Source organism: Lasioglossum baleicum, chromosome 13 (genome assembly GCF_051020765.1).
Source record: "Lasioglossum baleicum chromosome 13, iyLasBale1, whole genome shotgun sequence".
Classification (NCBI taxonomy): Eukaryota; Metazoa; Arthropoda; class Insecta; order Hymenoptera; family Halictidae; genus Lasioglossum; species Lasioglossum baleicum.
This window is the reverse complement of record NC_134941.1, coordinates 14,863,718-14,885,445: the sequence shown is the minus strand read 5'-3', so window position 1 is coordinate 14,885,445 and position 21,728 is coordinate 14,863,718. Positions and strand designations below refer to the sequence as shown.

The following is a 21,728-nucleotide window of genomic DNA, read 5'->3' as shown; positions in this document are numbered from 1 at the left end:
CAATTTCTTCGTAAATGCATAAAGATCCGCAGTCTGGTAATAATGTGAACAATATTCCGAATAATGGTGCAGAAATTTTCAGTGGCGCCTCAGAGTCACCGTTCGAGCGCTAAGGGTTAAAGTGTGAAGTTGGCGTGGATTCAGTTATTTAAGTCGCGTGTCCGAGCAATTATATCGAGCAACGTGTTTTTAACGTGTGCGGGGATGAGGTCGGAAGAGGTGGAGGGGTTTATAACGAAGCATAAATAAAAATGATGCGGTCCGGGCCGATTAATCGACAACAAGCCGGCGGACAGGGCCATAAATATAGGAAACGCGGCCGGCGGATCATTCGCAGCAGCCCCCGGCCGACGGATAATTGGTTTTTTTTTGTTTTTTTCCCGTTTCTAGTCCCCGACCGAAATTAAAGTTTCATCTTGCTAAAGCGTAAAGCCGACGTCGGCGGCAACAACGGTGGCGACGGTAGTGGCGGCGCGGGCAGAATTAGAGATGAATAGCGAGTGACAGGGCAACTCGTTTACCAACGATAACACATTGCGGCGACGAGTTGGTTCGTTGGCGCCTGTATCACGGTTTACGTTTTGGTGGTCTTTACGGGCTCCATATCACACGGCTGTTTGTCTTCCCCGTATCTCTGGCCGGCAGTGCGCCGGAAAATTGCCGGCTCGCGAAGGAGAACAGCTCACGGACCATTGATCTACACCACTGGCTCCTCCTTTTCCGCTCTCGATTTTCTACAAGCTCAATCCTAACTCCTCTCTCTCGACATCCTACTATCGCTCTTTATACTCTCCACACGGTGCTTCATAATTTTCACTTAACTTCGCGCAGTGGTGAATGCTTCAATTAGAACCCACCTCTATTACGCCAGCCCTTAACCTTTAACCGGTATACCGGGGGTCTCTCGTGACCCCAACAAATTTCTGTGCACTAATCGTTGCAAAAGTTTTCTAACTTCTTCGGAAGTTAGTACTAAACAGTTAAGAATTGTATGAAAAACATAATATACACTCCTCAAAAGAATTAAGGGATCACCTCTGCAAACCGGAAAAATTGCTACCATTTTACACGGTCATAACTCCGGCCAACATTGCTGTATTGATATCGTTAAACAATGGTTTGAAAGCGTGAAACCTCTGGTCTCAGATGCTCTGTTCCAAATTTTTGCTATGTTGGTTTTTTACAAAGTTATAGCGAGATAAATACAATATTGACGGTTAACAAAAATTTCGTGCAACTTTGTAACATCACACGGGGAGAAACAAATTTTTCTGATAAATCGCGTTAATAACATTTGGAAGGGCTATCTTTCCTGTGTAAATTGTGTGGTTGTTGAGTATTGTGCGATTTTTTTTATTCGAGTTATTCAGCATTGAAGTAAATGTTGGCTTTTTAACTTTAACTGGCTCCAGAAAGCGAAAAAGTTATCGTAGAATCTTGTGCAGAAAAGCAATAGAAAGAGCGTTTCTTTCTCTTCAAGGCACTTCTTTTGTTTTTTCAATTTCATTAGCATTTCGTTATACCAGGTGTCTCTGAAAATATGCTTAAAATATGCACAATTTCCGTTTTCCCTTTAACTCGCTATATCTCGGCGAGAAATGATCGCAACACCATGATCCGATAGTCAGATTGAAGCAGAGATTCTGCCAATTCGATTGAGTACCCCATGAACTCGCTGCGACAATTTTTTACCTATGGCAGCTGTGTTTGAAGTTAGTGATTCGCAGAAATTACTGTGTGTGAGCTGAACTAGATGAACTAGAGGTTCCACGCTTTCAAACCATTGTTTAACGATATCGATACAGCAATGCTGGCCGGAGTTATGATCATGTAAAATGGTAGCAATTTTTCGGGTTCGTAGAGGTGATCCCTTAATTCTTTTCAGGAGTGTCGAATGGAATTGTTCTAGCTAGGAAGAAATGATTCATTTCCGAGTTGAAACAGCTCCGAGTGCAAAGGGTCGATCAAAATTAGCCCAAGAAATAAAGATGAACTAATTTCCGATCGTTGGGAGACGCGGTGCTCGAAGTGTTAATTGCGAGGGCCGCGGATTCATTTGTACGATGAACATTTTTCCAGGCGGGATTCTCTGCCGGTGCAATTCCGTCGATGTTGCAAAATATTCGCTGCAAATGTGCGAGTTGCTTAATCCCGTTTGGCAAGGGTCCTGGAACATGACGGCCGGGTTTGCTCCCTCGGTATCGTTCACGCTAATTTCCCCCGATTCCACTTTTATTTTCGTGGAAGTTGCGAGAGCGACTCGCTCAAAGAAAATGTAGGTAATTGATGTCGGTGGGGGCCCGAGAGAGAGCACGGTTCTCACGGCGAACGACAGTTGCTATCGGAAAGGCAACAAACTGCCTCGGACCCCAGGCATTTCGTATATCGCCGCGCGCGCTCGGCCAACCGGTTAACCGGCAATTAGCCGATCTCGCTCGTAAATGTAAATTAGCGCCGGCCGGCCGAATCGGTGACCGAAAAAAGAGTAAATTATCGCGGGGCGGAGGCAGGTGAGCCGGATGCCCCTCCGGTGAAACGCGCGGCGAGTAAACGCCGCCGTTCCGCTCGTTCCGCTCGTTCCCGTCGCCATACTTCCCTCCGAAAACCGTGAAACTACCTTTGCACCGCTCGCTGACAGCATCGACTACCTTCTCCAACTAGATACTCTGCTCTTCAACCTCTCGATTCGTCGGAAAAAATTTCTTACTTCGTTAAACTTTGTTAAAAAGTTCGAGGACTTTTTCCTTTATATATGAGGTTCGATGAATAAAAGACTTTCGACGAATTAAAAAGCGAGCAAGTATCCGTCCGGTGATCAGATTTCGGGATCTCTAGCGAGGTGAGGTTTTGTTCCGCATTGATTCACGTTAATCGGGATTTATCGAGGATTCCTGACTTTTTGGAGGGTGAGACAATTTGCTGTCTCGAGCGAATGAAGGTGGACGATTCTATCAGTTCTCTCCCGTCGTTCTTCTCCCTTAATCTCGAGCCTCTCCACATAGGCGACTCGCAGAGAGCTGACGGTACAGATTCCGAGGCGCTGATAGGCTTCCGGACTTCCGGTGCTGACCCGTCTTCCGCGTCTATGTTCCCGCGAACCCCCTTCGAGGAGAAAAATCGTTAGCACGGCTCTCGTGCCAAAGACACAGCCAGAATTAACTATTTTTCTCGTAAAGACTACCCGGATCGAACGAACAAATGTTCAATTCTTCTATCATCCTATTTTATTGCACTTTGGACACTTTCATATGATTTTTAATATTTTCTAGTCTTTTTTTTCTGTATTATTTGACGTCTATGATAGCTCTATTGTTCTACGGTAGTTAAAATCTAGTGTGATAAAATTTAATTGCTCTGCGTGTTGACCTATATTCAAAGTTGTTCACCAAATTGGAATTCCTGGGTCAGGAAAATATTCCGGCGATCTTTCGAAATAGAAACAGCGTTCCAGTTCTTCGCTCCGTGATAAAGTTAAATAGCCTACTTCTCGATGATTATTTAAACCACGTCTTTATTTAAAACAATCGTTCTAAAGATATCCTACAACACAGGATTTCTCGTTGCACACACACTTCCTTTTCCGTTTCTAAAAGCTATTTCTTATTAAATGTTTTCCAGAAACAGTGTGGAATTATCTCGTTTGAAAAATCTTCTATTCTAGAAATTAATTTCTTATTAAAAACATTTGATCAATTAATTCAAAGGCACCAGTACCGAAGATGAAACGAACCGTCAACAATTTCAGCGAAGGATAACAGTAGATTGGATTGGAGTTCTCGATCCGAATCGAAACTCGCATGATCGAAGTGTAAGAACATAGTCTCGGGCAGGCTCGTGCTGTCTCTGGTTACCCGTCGGCCTTATGTCGCTTCCTCGTGGCCGTTTAATAATTCCCGACAACGGGAGCGTTGGGTGGCAGCTGCGTAGTGAGATGCCGTTCTTAATTAGCGCACGTCTTGAACGTCAGCCCTGCACAAAGGGGGCTGAAGTTTCCAGGGTCAGGACGCGGGGTCACAGGAATTCGAACAGGTGCGTTGCCTTCAGTTCAGGATTAATTACGGTTTGATTCGACATCTTCTAATCACCCTTTGGCTGGCCACTGTCGATCCACTGCGAGATTACCCCTGTGGCAATAATAATTAACTGGCGCCGGTTGCAAAAGATCTGACTCCTTCAACTTTGGCAACTACTCCCAATTAGTATAAATCCTCTCACGAAATCTTTTTACTGTCATTTAGGAACATTTATGTATTCAAGTTTGATTTTATGCATTTATGACAAAAATGAGTAGGTGTAATTTAAAACATTGAAAACATTAGACAAATCTAGTTCGATTTTATGCATTTATGACAAAAATGAGTAGGCGTAATTTAAAACATTAAAAACATTAGACAAATTTAAAATATTGAACATATTAAGAGAGAAAATTAATCATAGAACAAAATGTCATAAAACTTATTCTAAATTGTAGAAAATTGTCTTACATTTTCCCTTGAGAGAACAAAGTGACTAGACTGCGGATCTTTACGCAAAACAAAGAAGTAGAGACCAAACTGAATGTTATTTCTTTTATCTATGCATCTGTATATGCATAAAGATCCACAGTCTGGAAAGGACTTCCCGAACGATATACAATAAGTAAATTGAAAATAAAATTTCAGCTGACAAATGACTGATTCGATGACGTCGAATACCAACATTCTAACAGGCCGATCTTCCCGTAGGGGTGCCAGGGACGTAAACAAATCAGCAATCGCCAGAGAAAGGTCGAAAAGGCCAACGTCAGCTTCGAAGCAAAAGAGACAGGTCCCGTCTGCATGCAGTCTGCCCGGTGCGAACAAGAGGACAAAGATTGAAGGAAAAAGGCGTGCTGGTCGGTGGCGTCCGGAGATCAGAAAGCAATTAGAGCGTCCAACGCGATCATGGCAGCGCAGCGGAGTGCTTCAGCCGCGTCAACACCGCTGCACCGGGCCGGAGCAAATTGTAGCCGGTGCCCCGGCGAAAAATATGATACCCATCAAGCCACCGCGACGTTTTTATCGTCGGTGAAAAAATGTGCTGGCCGCGCGTGTTCACGCGGCTCCGGTTCGCTCCAACCAACTTTTCCTAGCTCTCGTTTTTCGTCGCACACGTACACACACACACGTATATACATATATGTATGCCTACGCCGACCGACTCCGTCACTGTTAACAGTCACCGAAAAAGTCGAGCAAGCTAGCCCCCAAATACACCAATCCGAAAAGGAGCGGGAGAAACAAAATGAAATCGTGTGCTGAAATGAGGCAACTGTGATTCCTGACGGGAGTAACAAGTGGGCTTCTTGCAAAATATTTTCTTTCTAGCAACATTCTTCTATCCAGTGCAGGTTGTATACATATATTTTTCGGAATCTAGTGATAAGTACGGAGTTGAATTGTTTGTCAAATAAAAGAACATTGCCCGACGCGATGCTAAATAGTCAGTGGGATTGGACCAGCTAGAATGAACGAAGAGAAAGAAGGCAGAATGGAGCGATCACAGCACAAGACTGAAAGGGTCCTCGCCAAAACCAGGAATAAAGAAAGGAGTCCAGCAGCAAAAATCCACAAGACAGAACGAGAGAGTAAAGCAGAAAGAGAGAGAGAGAGGAAGAACGAGCACGACAGCGAACCAGAGAACAGCTATACCAGACCCAGAAACAGGACAATTCTGCCCCACGTCCACGAGCAAAGAGGAAAGAAAAGGGACCGCAAGCAAGAAAGAACATCGAGTGACCGTGGCACCGGATAGTCGAACAGCCAAACGAAAAACGTCGGGAAAAAAGGTCGAAAAAGCAAGTCCGCGGTTCCGAAGAGCGAGATGGATCGGGGGAGGGGGTGGTGGGGATTCTGGGGGTGGCGAACAAGGACTAAAGAAAAAGGGACCGAAAGGAGTGTGCGAGAGGTTCGTGAACAAGAGAGAGAGAGAGAGCGAAAGAGAGAGAAGCCGGCTTGACGTCACACACTGGTAACGGCGCTTTATCGAACTCTCATTACCACCGGCGCAGGGTGGAGGCGGCGGTGTACGGGGGTGGTAGCAGGGGGGTAGGTTTGGCGGAGAGTGTGTTTTTCGGCCTCGTGTGGTCGGCCGCCACTCCCTCGTTGCACACCAACGTTCCCACCCCTTTCCTCTCGCGTCCTTCCGCCCTTCGCCAGGCTTCCGCCCCCGCTACCACCGCCCATCCCCCTCGGTCGCCTCTAACCCTTTTCAACCCCCCTCGGGCCCCCTCGTCGCGTAAACTACCCCGTGCTCTCTTCCACACCGCCCCACACACGACCGCTGGACGCAATAATAAACAACCGCCGGTCGCTATGGCGACGCGTCCATCGCGCGCGAACAAAACACTGCGCCCTCTCTCTCTCCCTCTCTCTCCCGTTTCTCTAGGCATCTCTGTCTCTCTCCAGTTCACTCACACCCCCACGACTCAACCCCCCAGCTTCGGTGCCCCCGCCGCAGGTCTCCACGATCTCTTTCCAACGGATCGTCCTTCTTTCTCGCAGCGCGCGCTCCAGCCCCGGTCATTTCTTCTCTTTCTACCTTCACCTGTGCGTACACCGCGCTCCCCTCGACAACTATTCATCCCCCCGCCCCGCCCCTACAACCCACCCGCTCTCTTTCCCACGTTCGTTCGCCTACTCTCTCCCGTTCGCATCGACGGAGTACGTTCTACCGTTTCGCTGTCTCTCTTGCCGACCCGCTCGCGCTGGTCGACGGGTTTGTCGCTCGCGCTGTTACATGCGTGCATGAGCCGAACGACAAACCGGCCCTGGAATTACATTAAAACAGTACCATTCGGGTGGTTAAGGTTTTGCGGGATGTTTGCCCCCCCGCGACAACCGTCCGATGATTTTTTGCCGGGACGGGGGATGGGAATCGTGGCATCGATTGCGATCCAGAGATCGAGGAGGTGGAAGCTGGGATTGAGGAGGTTGATGTAGCTGGTGGGGTGGGTTCGTTGCGGTTGATCTCGCGGGTACGATTCCCCGCAAGACTGGAAAGGATGATCTTGTTCGAGATAGTTCGAGATATTGACTATTTAAGCACATATGGGCCCATCATTATGACAGCGGTCTAAGTCGTATATGTGTTTCTTGTGTCGAATAAACGAATTTCATATAAAGTTGAAATAACAAGCACCATCTACCGGTTCATTATTGACTATGTCGTAAAAATTACATTTAATTCATTTAGCTTAAAATAATGTGATGTGAAATAACTGATGAACTCATCTTTTTCAAATTTCACCTAGATTACTTTCATGATCATGGGCACATATTATAACGAAAACTGTGCAAAGTTTCAGAAAATTCAATATTGTTTAATCGCTATTCTCTGCATTTGCAATGAGTCACGAATGCATCCACAATTTGATCTTAACTTAATCGTTATAATTAGAGCATAAAAATCCAGCGATCTTTTCGAAGGGAGGTTCATCGTCGCCAAAAAAAATCAGAGAAGTAGGATCGCGAATAATTTTTCGATGGAATTTGACAAGCGTCGATAAACGCGGTCCATCCCCGCGATCCGTCACCAGGCTTTGTCTCCAGGGCGATATTTACGAACGGGCTAATTTCGTTCGGAGCTCATTTCGCGCAATAATTGCAGTCGTGTCTCTCTCTCTCTCTCTCGCTCTCTCTCTCTATCTCTCTCGTTCCGGGTTGCTTTAGAAAAATTTATTAGCGTTTCATTTTAATATTGACAACAGTGTGCGTCTCTCGCGAGCTCTCTCGCGTTTCCGGCTCGAAATTTTCCGTGCGTGTCTGTTCGGCCGTTTTATTGAACATTCTTGGCTAGGCGGGGCGTTAAAAAATTATCGGTACGAATAATTCAGCGTGTGCCGGGTATATACGCGGGCACCGGTAATGAGCGATATCATTTCACCATGGACTTAAATTCGCCCCGGCGCCTCGTGAAAGAAATATGATTGGAAATTAAAGCTCCGTTAACTCACCCTACCCCGCCGTATCCCGTGGAGAATATCGTCGGATGATGAACGATTAATAATTACAGGGAGAACCGCGATATCGGCGCATAATTATTAAAACATCGTTCGTTGATTACGAGAGGATACGGCGCGGCGGTGACGCGCGCGGTGCTGTAATGGCGCGTGGCGAAAAAGGGGCTGCGCAACCCCCGTCACACCGGGGCGATAAAAGTGCCACCGTGTCGCCATCTCTGAGCAGTGCCGCGAACAGGGCTGACGTTTTCTACGGGTCCGGCTCGAAAGAGCGCTGAAATATAAATTCTTTTATTTAAGCCACCTGTGCGCAAAAATCCGAACGCGTTTATACACCGCGCCTCAACTATTTCGCGTTCCCACCCTCCGTGGACAACGTCCGCTCGCGATCATGATCTATGCGTTAACTGCGCCGTGATTAACTTTATTCTTAACGCATCTCATTCTCTGAACATTCGAACATTTTGAAATTGTCTCAGATAATTTTACAAGTCTAAAATTACTTCATTTGGTACGACCCTTAATTTAAAAGATTTATTTAGCTTGTCAATGAACCAATGATCATAATTGCGAGATTAACACGAGAAAACGTTTGTATTAAATTTTAAATTTACATTTTCATAAGAACATATAGTATGCGACAAGGGGGAATTATTTGACGGATCAAAAGAGCCACTTCGGGCAGCTTGGAGAGTCATCAAACGAGATTAAAAATTAGTTGGACGCACAGGGAAATTATTTAGAAGAACCAGGAACTCTAGAGTCGGGTTTGATGGCTTCCGGTTCTTTTTTTCCGTCGATGGCGCGCGCGTAAAACGCAGCCAGGCGTCTTTTAACGATTCACCGTTTTCTTTGAAGCTTTCCGCCACAGCCATGAGCATTCCGCGCCTACTTTTAGTCGTACAGAGTCCAGAGGATCCGTCTTCCTCCGACACGTGGTCTCCTCACCTACATCGTTTCCCTCGCACCCCGTGGCGTCTGGAGGCCAACCTCACCACCCCCTGAAACCGCAACCGTTCTCTCTCCCTTCGACCCCCTCGGCGTGCTGCCCTTTTCGCCTTCCGTTACTCCCTTTTCGCTACTAACCGTTCAGGAAATGTTTATTCTGGCCTTCTACGGGGTATTCCAAAGGATTTTTGGATTTCGTCCGGAGCCCGCAATTTGGAAGTCAACGACCCCTCGGACTGCGCGTGCGAACTCTGTTTTCCGCGAGAGGGGAAAGTCGAATGACTCCGCTGCTAGCTCGAATCATTCCCCAAACATTTTCATTCAACGAAAATATTTTATTTCTTGCCTCGGTAAAAATAATTGAGTTACCATTTCAAGATTCAACAAGATTCACCCAGACTATAATCAATATTAATAACTAGGAGATTTGATGCATTTATTACAAAAATGAGTAGGCGTAATTTAAAACAGTAAAATCATTAGAAGAATTTTAAAATACTGTTACGTTATTTTCAACTTTTTAAACATACATTAAGAAAGAAAATAAATGTCTACTCCACTCCAGATTGTTGCAATTCAGGTAGAAAATTTGTATTTTGTCTATTAATAACTAACAGTATAAATTTTATTCTATTCAAGATTGACAACGGGCACAAGCGCCAACAAAGATTCTAGGAAAATAAACCTGAATTATCCGAGGATCAAAAGCACAGAAGCATAAAAATTGGTAATAATTGAAATTATAAAGGAAGGATCTCTTTGGACCCTGTCGGAGTCTAATAGATTTAAATTGAATGCTTTGGAGTCGATTCAGCTTGGATGAAAATCAATGTGAAATGTAGAAAAAATAATTGTGGAATGTTCGTGTGCGGACGGAGATGTAGCAAGAGAGTTGGAAGAGGTGAAAAATGGTGGCAAGTTTTCGCGAGCGTATCTTCTTCGGAGATCTTAGCTGGAGTCGGAGAGAGAAGAACGAGGATGCGCCGGTGGGCTGGCCAGGCCACAGCGCCGCCCCTCGACTCTCGACTTACTTTTGCCATCTTGCCTCCGATTCTGCGGTTAGCCCCACTTCGACCAGAAACCAGGGAAGCCGCTTGTAGTCCTCGGTCACAAACTGGCCCTGTGGATCGACTGTTCTGGATCGCGTGTCCGCGAGAAATCATTCTTTTGCAAATCCCTTCCCTGCACCTCTTCTTCCACGACAAACAACTCGGAAATTTTATGACGCCTTCAGATCAAACCTGCAATCACAAAATTATATGTAGAATGAAGCACAGTTGCACAGTCTCATTAAACAATTTTTTAAAATAGTAACAGTAAGCATCTCCATATAATTGATTTTAATAGTCCGACCATTTTTCTTCGAAGAACACCGAACTTCCAAGTTAACCAGTTTCGTCAAACTATTTCCGAGCACCGAAACAATCTCTCACACAATATCTTCCTAAAATTAACCACAGCTCGAAAGTTCTTCCACGAATTTATTTGCGCGATCAAAATGCTCGCTTGCAACATCTCTAAAGAATTTATTTATAGGATTAGAATGAAGGTACCTGGACGAAGAATTAATTTGCAGAATGAAAATGAAATTTGTAAGATTGAATTAAAGTATCCAGACGAAAAATGTATTTTCAGGATCGGTGGTTATCGGAAGAATTTTTAATGAAGCTGTATCGATCGTTAAGATAATTTTTAGTTGGGAGATTCGGTGGAAAAATAGCAGCGATTAATAGCCGCAAAAGGCCGGCGCGGTGTTGCGCAGAGAATTGAAAGAGAAATTCTCTCTTAATACATTTTGGCCGTTGAACGGTGGATCGATTATTCGGTTCACGTGATATTTATTTATCGCGCGTGGAATATAATTCGGATAATGGGTCGGCCGATGAGCTGCTGAAGCAGACAAATGCCAGCCGCATTGAACTACTGGCATGGAACGGTATTCTGCTGTTTTTTCTTTTCATCGGTTGCGCAGGAATTAACGCGGTTTCGCTCTCTGTGTCTCCGCGGAACGCGGTATTCGCCGAAACGATTGATCAACATTTTCGTTCGTCGATTCTTTCGTGCCGTTTGCGTCTCTGTAATATTAATATATCCCTGCCAGTCGGACAGGAAAAATCATTTATTACGCATTCCCGTACGCGGCGTCATTGATGTTATAAAGAAAGTAATTGCAATTCCGAGCTCGATGAACAAGATATTCCCGTTCGATTTAATGCTGCATCTTTACTGCTGCCAAATTTGATTATTACGAGACAGTAAACAATTTCGAACGGAATTAAATGACGAGTCATTCGTTTTTGGTTTCATTTAAAATTTTATCTTCACTGTTACGACGCACTAAATCATTTCAAGGCAAAATTAAACGACGAGGCACTCGTCTTTGGTTAATTCAAAATATTCACACGGCAGTAAAAACTGGGAAAAGTAAACAATTAAACATACGTAAAAGTAAACAAGATTCGCAAGAGAACATCATACCTCCAACAAAAATTTTTCAAAAAATTATCCCTTCAAAAATACAATCATCAAAAACATAAAACCAAAAGTTCAACCCACCTCGTGGGGCGAAGCAGCAACAATCGGTCGGTTCGCGCGCTTTCGTTTAAAAAACGTCGAACGGGGGATGAAATTCGGGTAGTCGAGGGGTGTCGGGGTAGCCGGTTGGCGGGCTCACGGCCATAATAATAATTTTTACAAGCCCGCGTGTAATCAAGGCTGCGTGTTACACATGTTCGGTCGGTGGCCGCCCTTCTCCGGTCTCTCCCTGCGCTCGCCCCGTCGTCGTCGTTGTAGGGGCGGCCTGTGCACGTGGTAGGGGTGGTTTTTCGCTGGTAGGGGTTGCTCGGCATCGTCGGAGGGGATTGAGTTCCAGTTCCAGTGGGGCGGTCGTGCTCGTTAGAGTGAAACACACCGTTTCGTCGAAGCGAGAGGATCGTCGATGGTCCGGGGGTTGGTCGGGGGTGTCTTTCGAACGAACGGAGGGGATTTTAGGAGGGGTGGGGCGTGGGGGGAAGGGGGCGGCGGTGTAGTGTTCACGCGGCACGGTTGCTGGTGGTGCTGTGCTGTTGTTGCTGCTTCTGCTCGTGCCCCGGTACCGTTCTCCTCGTGTATTGTTGTCCAATCGAGCGTACCGACGAACGAACCGGTTCTCTCTCGAAGCACGCGCGCGCTGTCCGCACACGCATGGTACGCTTCGAAAAACTTTTTCCTTTTTTCCGATTCCGCTCTCGGTACGGTCCGCTCCGCTCCGCTCTGCTCCGCGCTCGACCACGCACGACGGCCAAGCGACACGTGCTCCCATCGCATCGGCCGCCTCTTGTTGCTGCTGTTACCGATACTCTATCATTGTTCTTTGTTGTTGTTATTATTGTTCTCACGTTCTCTTGTGATCCTGGATATGCGAGACAGCTGGCTCCTGATCGTGGAAAAATCGACGATGCTTTGCGATCGGCCGTTCTCGATTAATCGGGCGAGTGAAGGAGAAACCAGGGTGATTCCTGAGGCGCATCGGTGCCAGCCCAGGGGTTATTAAAGGGTACAGTGTTCAGTTTGATTCATGAATGATAAGGATTACGATTTCGGCAGGGTACTGTGCGTTTTGTGTCCTGTTGTTGGTTTTTGTTGGTTCTGGAGTAGGGATTCTGGTGAGCATTCGTTTGGGGAGGAGAAGGCTGCGTGATTAGGTCGTTCGTTGTTCACGCAGATTTTTCTGCAGGGTTAGGTGCGAGGATCTGTTGAAGAATGCAGGGGAGGTTGTAGGTCGTCGATGATTAACACTTGAAATGTAGGAAATTCTGAGGCTGGTCCCTAAGGTTCTGTTAAAAGACGAAGCGGAGATTCTGTGAGAAAAATGAGACAGTGTTCTTGGCAAATGTATTTGAAACTCGACTAATTTATATAGATTTGTTGAATGAGACGAATGATGAATGTCAAGCTAAGAATTAGGAGGCTCGCGCGAGTGTCAGGGGAATGATCCGGCCGGTGGTCAGACAAACCGATTCCTCGTTTTCTTGCGTGCGGGCTCTCTGGTTCCACGGTGTTTTCCGATATGTCGTTGTCGGGACGAGCAGAGAATATCGGACTGTTTCCGCGGCGATAATCGATCCCCGCGGAATGCGGTTTTTCGATGAATCGGGTCTGCGGCTCGATCACGCGCGCCGCTTTGCCGCTCCACGCTGAACCGTTTTGCCGGGGTTCCTTCAACGACACGTGTTTCGGATTGCGTTTCCATTAGCCTCGTTATTATGCCCACGGCCGGCTCTCGAATCCGGGGCTGTTTGCGCGATATCGCTCTCTCTCGCCTAGATATTTCGAGCGGTTCGGTTTAACGCGCGCGCGTTCATCGAAAAGAACGCGCGGCGGGCACGTGTTCCACAGGTTGATCTCGCGGATCAAAGCGACAACGTGTGTTGGCGGGAACATATCGATCGATCGACACCGTCGCTGAATGGAGGGGAAAACGAGAGAACTGTTTTGCGAACGTATTAAATTCAATGAAATTACGACGGCCGCGTGTCCGGGACAACTGAATATTATTCTTCGCGTGTATTATTCTTCTGTCGGTGTTTTCCCCGCCGACTCGTGCTCGTTATCGGCCGCGAATTTATCCGAATGTTTACGCTGGATAATGACCGCACGAGGATTTTCCACGGTTTCGAAGTTTTCTCTGGTTTTCTCCCCCTCTCTCTCTCTCTCTCTCTCTGTCTCCCTCGCGCGAACGCGCTCCCCTTCTCACGTTTTAAATATTGGTACGCGACCGACACCGGAAAAATGGGGACGAGTGCGCGGCTCGAGAGAGGAGCGGTTTACCGAGGTCATGATGCTCATTAAAAACTGATTCTCGCTAATGAAGCACGGACACGGGCCGCGAACCCGGCGCCGATCATTAATCGATGCCGAAACCATTAATTAGTGTCACTCGTCCCCTTGTCCGGGGGCTGTTTTGTGTTGATCGAGCGATCCTCATTCACTGGGAAATCGATGTAATCGTCCGACCGTTGTCACCCCGGCGCTCATCAAATACTAACTATTCGCTCTGTCCCTGCATTTCTAATGCTCTTTTTTTAGTACTAATTGCGAGCCTCCTTTGCGAGTAGTGGATGAACTAAATTATGACGTTCTTCTATTATCGATCCCTCGGGAATGATTTTCAAACGAGAGATAATTATAACAAAAGTGTTCTTCATTTACTGTAAAGAAGGATGTTGCGTCAACGGGGAAAAGATATTATTTATTACCGGTTTAATCTTCCTGAAACTATGCCCAACAAAAATAAATCTGTTCTAGTGTGTCAGAATTGTCATTTAATTACCTGCGAGTAAATGAAACACATTCACAGAAAAAGTAATGGCTCTGAAAAGATCGTATCGCGTGTTTCGCAGCGGTAACAATGGGAAGAGGAATGTTGTACGTCGATCGATTTAATCGTCTCGAAAAATCGAATATGCGCGGCGGCAAGGGGGAGGGACGGTTTCGAAAAGAAATCGAGCAGGAATATTCCGCGGTTCAGCGTTCACGCGGTGATCGGAGCGTGACGAGCGGTAATTGAATGTAGGTATGGCATTTGCATTGACAAGCTCCAGCAGAGATAATTCGAATCTCGTCGAACGCAACGGTCCACACGGGCGTTAGGTCGTTTGTCAATACGACGACGGCCGTCCAGTTTCCACGTTTCGAGCGTATCGCTGTTTGTCACCGTCTCGTCGACGATCGTTCGCCGCTGAATACCGGTACTTCTGCTGCCCCCGCGATTCATTCCGCGGACCTCGTTGCTGTTATTCAAATAAGCGACAGATTGGAGGGGCGCCGCGGCGCCAAACCCTCTGTTTCCTGCGTTTTCGTTTGCGTTTCGCTGACCCAACGTCGACCGACGTCACCGTCCCAACTCACCAGCGTTTTATTCTTAAATTCCGAATTGCCGTCCGACCATTTCCGAACGATCCACAAACCAACCGAGCATTGGCTCTCATTCGCGTATCAACCTGATTGCCCATCACCCCTGCTGCAAAAATCTACCGATTGATCGCTCGAGCACGTGGCTAACAATTTTTCTTCTCAGTGCTCGCATTCTGGCAACATTAGCTTCTTTATATAACTCCACGGCCATTAAATTCTTACTTCGTTACCCACAAAAATTACACAAAAACTTTCTCGACGCTCTAACAAAATTAAAGTACACCGAGAATTGTCTACTTTATTTGTACCGGTTTTCAAATCCGTATTCCCTTATAATTAAAATTTGCAGAGATGCGAACACCATAAGGATGGAGTGTCTTCCCTGTCTTCGATCGCATGAATTCTATTTGACGAGCGCAGAGGCAGGTGAAGTCAATGGGATGGCTCTATGCACTGTTTCCACTGTTATCTCCCCGTGCGATCGGATAATCGTGAATCGTTGATTGGCGGGCGAACAAAGTGCTCGTTGAGCCCCGGTTCGGCTCGTGCTATCTTCCAGCATGGCGTCGGGTTCCTTCCAAGTGTCCTCTTCGATTCTTTCGTCCGGTGCGGCGATTGAAGCCTGCCGACTAGCCGGTGTACACCGGCGCACGCTACAATGGAGCTTCACTTTCGAAAATCAAACAAGAGAGAGAGCCGATTCCGGCGCATCCTCGCAGCTGCACTGTTTGTACGAACGTGCAAACAATGGAACTACCCATTTCCTGTGCGAATATATCCTGACGATAGCCGGGGCCGGTCGCGGACTTGCCGGCGGGCAAACACGCTAGATGACGCGGGGATTTCTGGTCGGAAGATCGATACACCGATCTCTTCCATATTTCTTGCATCGGATCGCTCTCGGCCGATTCGTAATTAATCTTCCGGTACAAACACTTTCGAGACGGTTTTCCCATTTTTCTACATTGTTCCGGCGATGATGCGACAATTGCGGCTTTGTTCTCCTACGATTTTTTATTGGAGGATTAAAAAACAAAATTTTACATATTAAACGTTTTTTATTGTTAGTGTACTACGACGTCCTCGGAAAAATTTGTTAATTTGAATATCTCTAATCCACATTTCTGGTCGGAATATCGATGCACCGATCTTCCATATTTCTTGCATCGGATCGCTCCAGACCGATTCGTAATTAATCTTCTGCTAAAAACACTTACTAGACGGTGTTCTCATTTTTCGAAATTGTTCCGGTGAAAATGCGACAATTGTAGTTATCTTCTGCTACGATTTTTCATTGGAAGATTAAAAAGACCATTTCTGTAAAAATTTTGTATTGTTAATGAACGACGACGTCCTCGGAGAAATCTTTTAATCTGAATATCTCCGACCGCATGCCAGGAAAAATCGATCCGGCTTCAACCACCGAAGGATCGACAGCGAATCGCTTCTCTCCGGCCACGGAACCTCATGGATCATCCCCTGAACGAATCCCCATGGTCGATCGGCTGGGGATCGGCGGTCAAACAGTCGTCAGCAGCAAACAGGGTGGACAATGCCGTTCGGCGGCGTCTCCTCATTAACTTTCGGCGCGGCGGTAGGCGGTAGGCGGCTAATTAAACATAACGGGACTCGTTACGAGTCGTACGCCGCGAGTTTCGGTGTTCGCCGAGGCTCGTCCAAGTCGAAGGAAAAAACTGGCGGCCCGGTGAATCGCGTTCGATAGATCGATCGAACCGAAACCCTCCCACTCGTTGGACGCACGCGAGAGCCACACCGCAAAAGGGTCGACCCGATGGGGATGCGGAGAGAGAGAAACCGAACAGAGGAGAGAGGGAGGAAGAGAGGGAAAGAGAGAGAGAGGGTTAGGGGTCCGGTGGGAGATAAAGCGATAAAGAGCAACGGTGGCGAGAGAGAAAGAGGGCCAGCCGAGCCGAGAATGAGGGACGAAAAGAGAGACGACCCGACCCGGCCCGGCCGACGAGACGAGGAGAGCAAGACACCGTGCTGAAGTGAGACAGAAGGAGAGAGAAAGGAGTGGGGTGGCGGCGGGGTGTGAGAGAGGAACCAGGAAAGGGGAAAGGGATGCTGCGTGTGTTGGCATGGACCAGTGCGTCAACGGCTGTTGCCTCACACGAACCGCCGAAATTATAGTTAGTGGCCCCCAACGGGTACACCGAGATACGGCTGCGACTACCAAAACACGCCAGTCCCGGACTGTCTATCCGGAAACTGATTCCTCCGGTCTCCAGAGGGACCCGTCGACTTTCCCGAATCGTTTCAACCATCCGCGGAACCAGTGCCGTCGTCGTCGTCGTCATCGTCTCGTCATTCCAACCACTCTTCTCTCTTCTTCTCACCGGTGTCCAAAAGTTGCTCGGCGAACGCTTCGAGGAACAGTGAAACTCCTCGAACGGGGTAGATCGCGATGGAGTCATCGAAAAGTCATCTCGCGACGTGGATCGTTCGTTTCAGTGGGTGGTTCGAATAGAATTGTACGGAGCCAGTGGTCATGTCGAGAGAATTGTGAGTGAAGACAGTGTCTGGTTACAGTCCGTCGGTGAACGCAGTGAGTGTGTCCCTGGAAGCGCCAACATTCGCAGAGGAATGATCGATCGGTGAAAGAATTCGCGGCGAAGGAAGACTGTCGTATCGAGAGGACGAGGTTTCGTTAATTGATCGAGAGTCGTGGCTCGATGATTTTGCGAAACGTGGCCCCGGTGTGCAGTGAGACTGATCGACTGATTGGTGTTTCCGGAAACGACGGGTGCGTGCGTTTCCTCCGGAAGTGCGGACACGGCTACAGCCCGGTAAGAGATTTGAATGCGAAGTTAGGCGGGAATCTTAGCTGTCGCGCGACGCTACGCGTTCTTTCCCCGTCGAGAAACTTCCCCTGCTCGCGTCCTCTTTGCCCTCCGACTTTTGTCAACGCTTCATGGAGCTTCGTTGACAGTCGGCGAGTTGATCGATCCCGGAGCCTCGTGATTGAAACGTCAGAGAATTGGTCAGGGGACGTTTACCTGTGAAAAATGTGCTGGTTAACACTTCTGAGACTGAGAACCTGGAACAATTAATAAGTTCTATGTAATTATTAGTTCATCCTGGTCAATCGTTAGTTTTTTCTATCAAGCCTATGATAATGCAGTTCAAGTACAACTTGCGCCAATTCTTAGACAATATTCTCCTTCGACAATCTACAAAAACAGGGTGTTTAATCCTCTCAAGCCTAGCTACGACGAGCCCAACTTGAATGTCTGGGTCCAAGCTCAAATTCCTCTTGAATTCCGTGGTCCGAACGTTCTTACAAACCCTGAGGTTGCTATCGTTTGTTCTCAATCATCAATTCAATCACTCCAGTCCAATTTCAAGAATAGAAAAGAATAGACAGTTGAATTTGAAGAGATCCTTGAGGCAGAGCCCCTGACGACGATGATCGAGCGAATCCTCCTCGTGACGAGCTCGAAGACACTCCTCCTGCCAAAGAGTCTATAAAATCCGGATCCTCGGGCTCTTCAGGGCGCGATGCAGTGCCTAATTTTCTCAGGAATGTCGCATGAACGATGTGGAAGCGCACGTTGTTCTCGGTTGCGTCGCGCGAACGACTTCGAAGCGAAAGACTTGGAGTTTCTTTAGGACTGCGGGCATAGGCATCGGTGTGGCCGGTGTCCCGGCATTGACAGGACAACGTGGCAGCGTACCACGTGCAGTTTGACACGCGGTTGTACGTGCGTAGGGGCTGGGTATCCGTGGCGGCAGCGTGTGGGGGTTGCCTGCCGGCGGGAGTTCTTTTTCCCCTATTTTTTCCGTCCCCACCACCCGAGGTCGGCCGGTCCAACCCCTCCTGGAACACCACCTGGATCCGGTGTGTCAGCCCCGGTGACGTGCGCAAAAATTACTGAATGAACGGTGACGTCACGGGGCCGGCCGCGTGAAAAGTGTGCGAGAGCGGCGGTTCCTGTCCGTGTCAACCGATCCTCCCTCTTTCTTGCTGCCGTTCTCTTTCTCTCGTACTCTCTTTCCGTGCTCTTTTACCGTTGCTAGGTCTATCCCTCTCTATCTCTGTTGCGCTTTGCCGTCTCCCTCGCATCTCCGGGAGGCGATCAGGCGACATTCCGTGGCTGTCGCGTCGCCACCGGGCACCATAGATTCGGTTAAAGGACCCCCGGGACCGGATAAAGGCCGTCCCCGTTAAATGGATTAAGGGCCGAGAAAGGGTTGGTCCGAGGAGACTGCCACCGTCGCCTCGAGTCCCCGTCGCTTCCTGGCCTCTCGACCAACCCTACTACACCCGAGACACCACGATAATCAATTTTTCCCTCGAAGCCGCCCTCTTTGTCTCCTGATCTACACGATTACTCACCGAATCAAAGAAAACCGGGTTAAAGACATCTATCCCGCAGTACTCCCTCCTACCCATTAGCTGTCTTTTGATATTATACCGACACGTGATCGCATGCGACTGGAGACAGTAATAGCCGAAGGATCCACTGGGAATAGGTCTTATCGATTGCTCCTGTTGCTCCCCAGCGAGGCTATTGCCGTTATAGATCACGGTTATGTAGCACCTGGCTAGCAACTGGTGACTGATCGTTCGTTATTAAAGTTAGCATTTGATTAGGAGAGACGTTTGTTGGTTGCAGGTGATCTGGAAGGTACCTCGCACCTACGACTCGCGCATCAATTAGAATCCCGATGCAATCGTACTTAGCAAGCTTCAATACCGTCTCCGATCCGAAAAACGAGAGATCCTTCGATTCCGAGGCTCCTCCAGGCCGTATTTAACCGAACTGGATCGGACTAGAGGTTCCGAAGAAAAAGATTGAGGAATCCAAAGAGATTTTGGAGGTCCGGGACGTGGAAGAATCAGGGTCGAGGAACTCGAGGACCGTCGGAGATCGCCGAGGGTTCGACCGTCGGCTGGAAGGATGTCGGGCGAGGCTGCCTGACCCAGGATCGTCCGGATCTACTGTGGATACTGTGCGAAAGTCGTTGGAAGCGAGTGTGAACCGAATGGAAGGATGTATCTTCCGGCGTTCTGACTGCCTATGGATATATTCGGCCGTTGTAACGGCGGTGGTGGCGGAAGTACGGTATCCGGAAGCGGCGCTGGCTCGGTGAGAGGGTCCAGCAACGAGTCCAGCTGTGGAACAGCTAGCACTGCCAGCGAGAGCGGTGGATCCAGCGGTAGGATGCAGTTGACAGGAGCCTCGGCTCCTGGCACTGCCGCCTCCCCGGAGTCGGGCGTTTCTCCTTTGACCGATGCCTACACGAAGATGACCAACGACATCCTGGCGGAGAGGACGCTGGGCGACTTCGTCAGCGAGCATCCCGGTGAACTGGTCCGGACAGGTGAGGATTCCCCCTTTTCTTTCAATCAGAGTAGCTTCATCGTTCGGAATTTCTTAGGAGAAAAAAGATAGTGTATGTTTATTGTATGCTTATGTTTCCGACGTTTACACCGTTTTGTATCTCGCCTAGCCATTTTCGTTACAAACGCGTGAAATCCGCAGTCTAGCGATAATGTCTCGTGCTCATCCAGTGATTTACACTCTGCGTATAAATTACAGAATTTTAGTAGCGAATTTGTAACTTCGTGTAAGCCCTTCGCAAATAAATCTGTAAGTTACTGCGTCCGTTGTGCTCTGGAAAAAATTATGCAAGTGCGAATCGTGCGTCTTTACGAAAACCTGATTAAATGTTTTATCGAAGATGTACAAAACGAATGAAAGATTTTCTTTCGGTAAGAAAGAATTAAATAGTGAAATTAACTAGGAATAGTATCTTCATTTTCCCTTAACCCCTTGCCGTGTCATTTTCTTTACAGTTACAGTGATCAAAACGTCTCCATCCCGAAAAATGTCGTAGGAGAGAAAGAAAATTCATATTTTTTGAATGGCTACATTTATTTTAATGCTTAATTTAAATAGAAAAGCGTTGACTCGTTAAAATACGGCAGGGGGTTAAACATGTTGGGTGAAAGTTGTTTGGGGGCCAGGTTGCAAGGACATTCTTTCTGCGACAGGTTCGCCTCACCTGGTCTGCAGCGTTCTACCAGCCCATTGGAGGTCGAACAAGACCCTCCCAGTGGCATTCAAGGTCGTGGCCCTTGGCGAGGTCGGCGATGGCACTTTGGTGACTGTTCGTGCTGGTAACGACGAGAACTGTTGTGCTGAGCTAAGAAACTCGACCGCCCTTATGAAGAATCAGGTGGCCAAGTTCAACGATCTTAGGTTCGTCGGGAGAAGCGGCAGAGGTGAGTCTCTTACTCGCATAATCTCCGCACTTCGTTCTCAAATATCCGGCAACTTCATCGTCCCTTTGTCACAAAACTTTCTCTCGCTGGAATCAACCCTCCACGTATAACCACCCGTGTTGATCTTCGTTGTGCGAGGGATCCTTTATTAGAATCCTGGAAACCTCAAATCTTCATCGTCAGCAAATATTTACACGTTACAACTATCCGAATCTTTCGCATCGACTTCCGACAAATTTTCCTCTGGAGATTTTCCGCGGGAACGACGTAATCTCGTTCCCGGTTTGGCTTCTTCATTCATGAAACTGCGAAGTCGTTGATCCCGGTTGACAGAACGCTGGCGGAAGAAAATACTGAAGAGGGTGGATTCCTTTAGAGGGTGAGCTTCCCGTTCAAAGAATTTCGCCGTAGTAAGGGTAGGTCATGGACGTTCTTGAGACACCCTCGTTTTTCGCTCCTACGGGAAAACTGTTCTTCCGGGTGTACGGGGGAGGGGGGTGGGGTTTGCAATTGGACGTTTCGCAGGGGTTGCACGTTGATTGGTGTGCGAGAGGATTCGAGGAGACGCCGGGCGTCTTCGAGGGGGTGGGTAATGGGTTTTATTTGTCCGCACCACCGCCGAGCAACCTCCTCTTTACTTTCCTTCTTCGGTGTCTC

The 21,728-nt window shown here is 47.8% G+C and overlaps 1 protein-coding gene across 11 annotated transcripts in view; it reads left to right on the top strand.

Annotated features, from left to right (window-relative positions):
• The window catches only part of LOC143214838 (uncharacterized), a 46,706-nt gene that overhangs the window by 9,416 nt on the left and 15,562 nt on the right, over positions 1–21,728 (top strand). For 3 of the 11 annotated variants that reach the window (XM_076436313.1, XM_076436310.1, XM_076436311.1), the window contains exons 1-3: positions 12,468–17,628; positions 19,459–20,167; positions 20,841–21,071. In XM_076436313.1, coding sequence (XP_076292428.1) covers positions 19,864–20,167; positions 20,841–21,071 — 535 coding nt within the window. In that variant the 5' untranslated portion in view covers positions 12,468–17,628; positions 19,459–19,863. The other 8 variants (XM_076436303.1, XM_076436301.1, XM_076436302.1 and 5 more) reach the window with 8 other exon arrangements.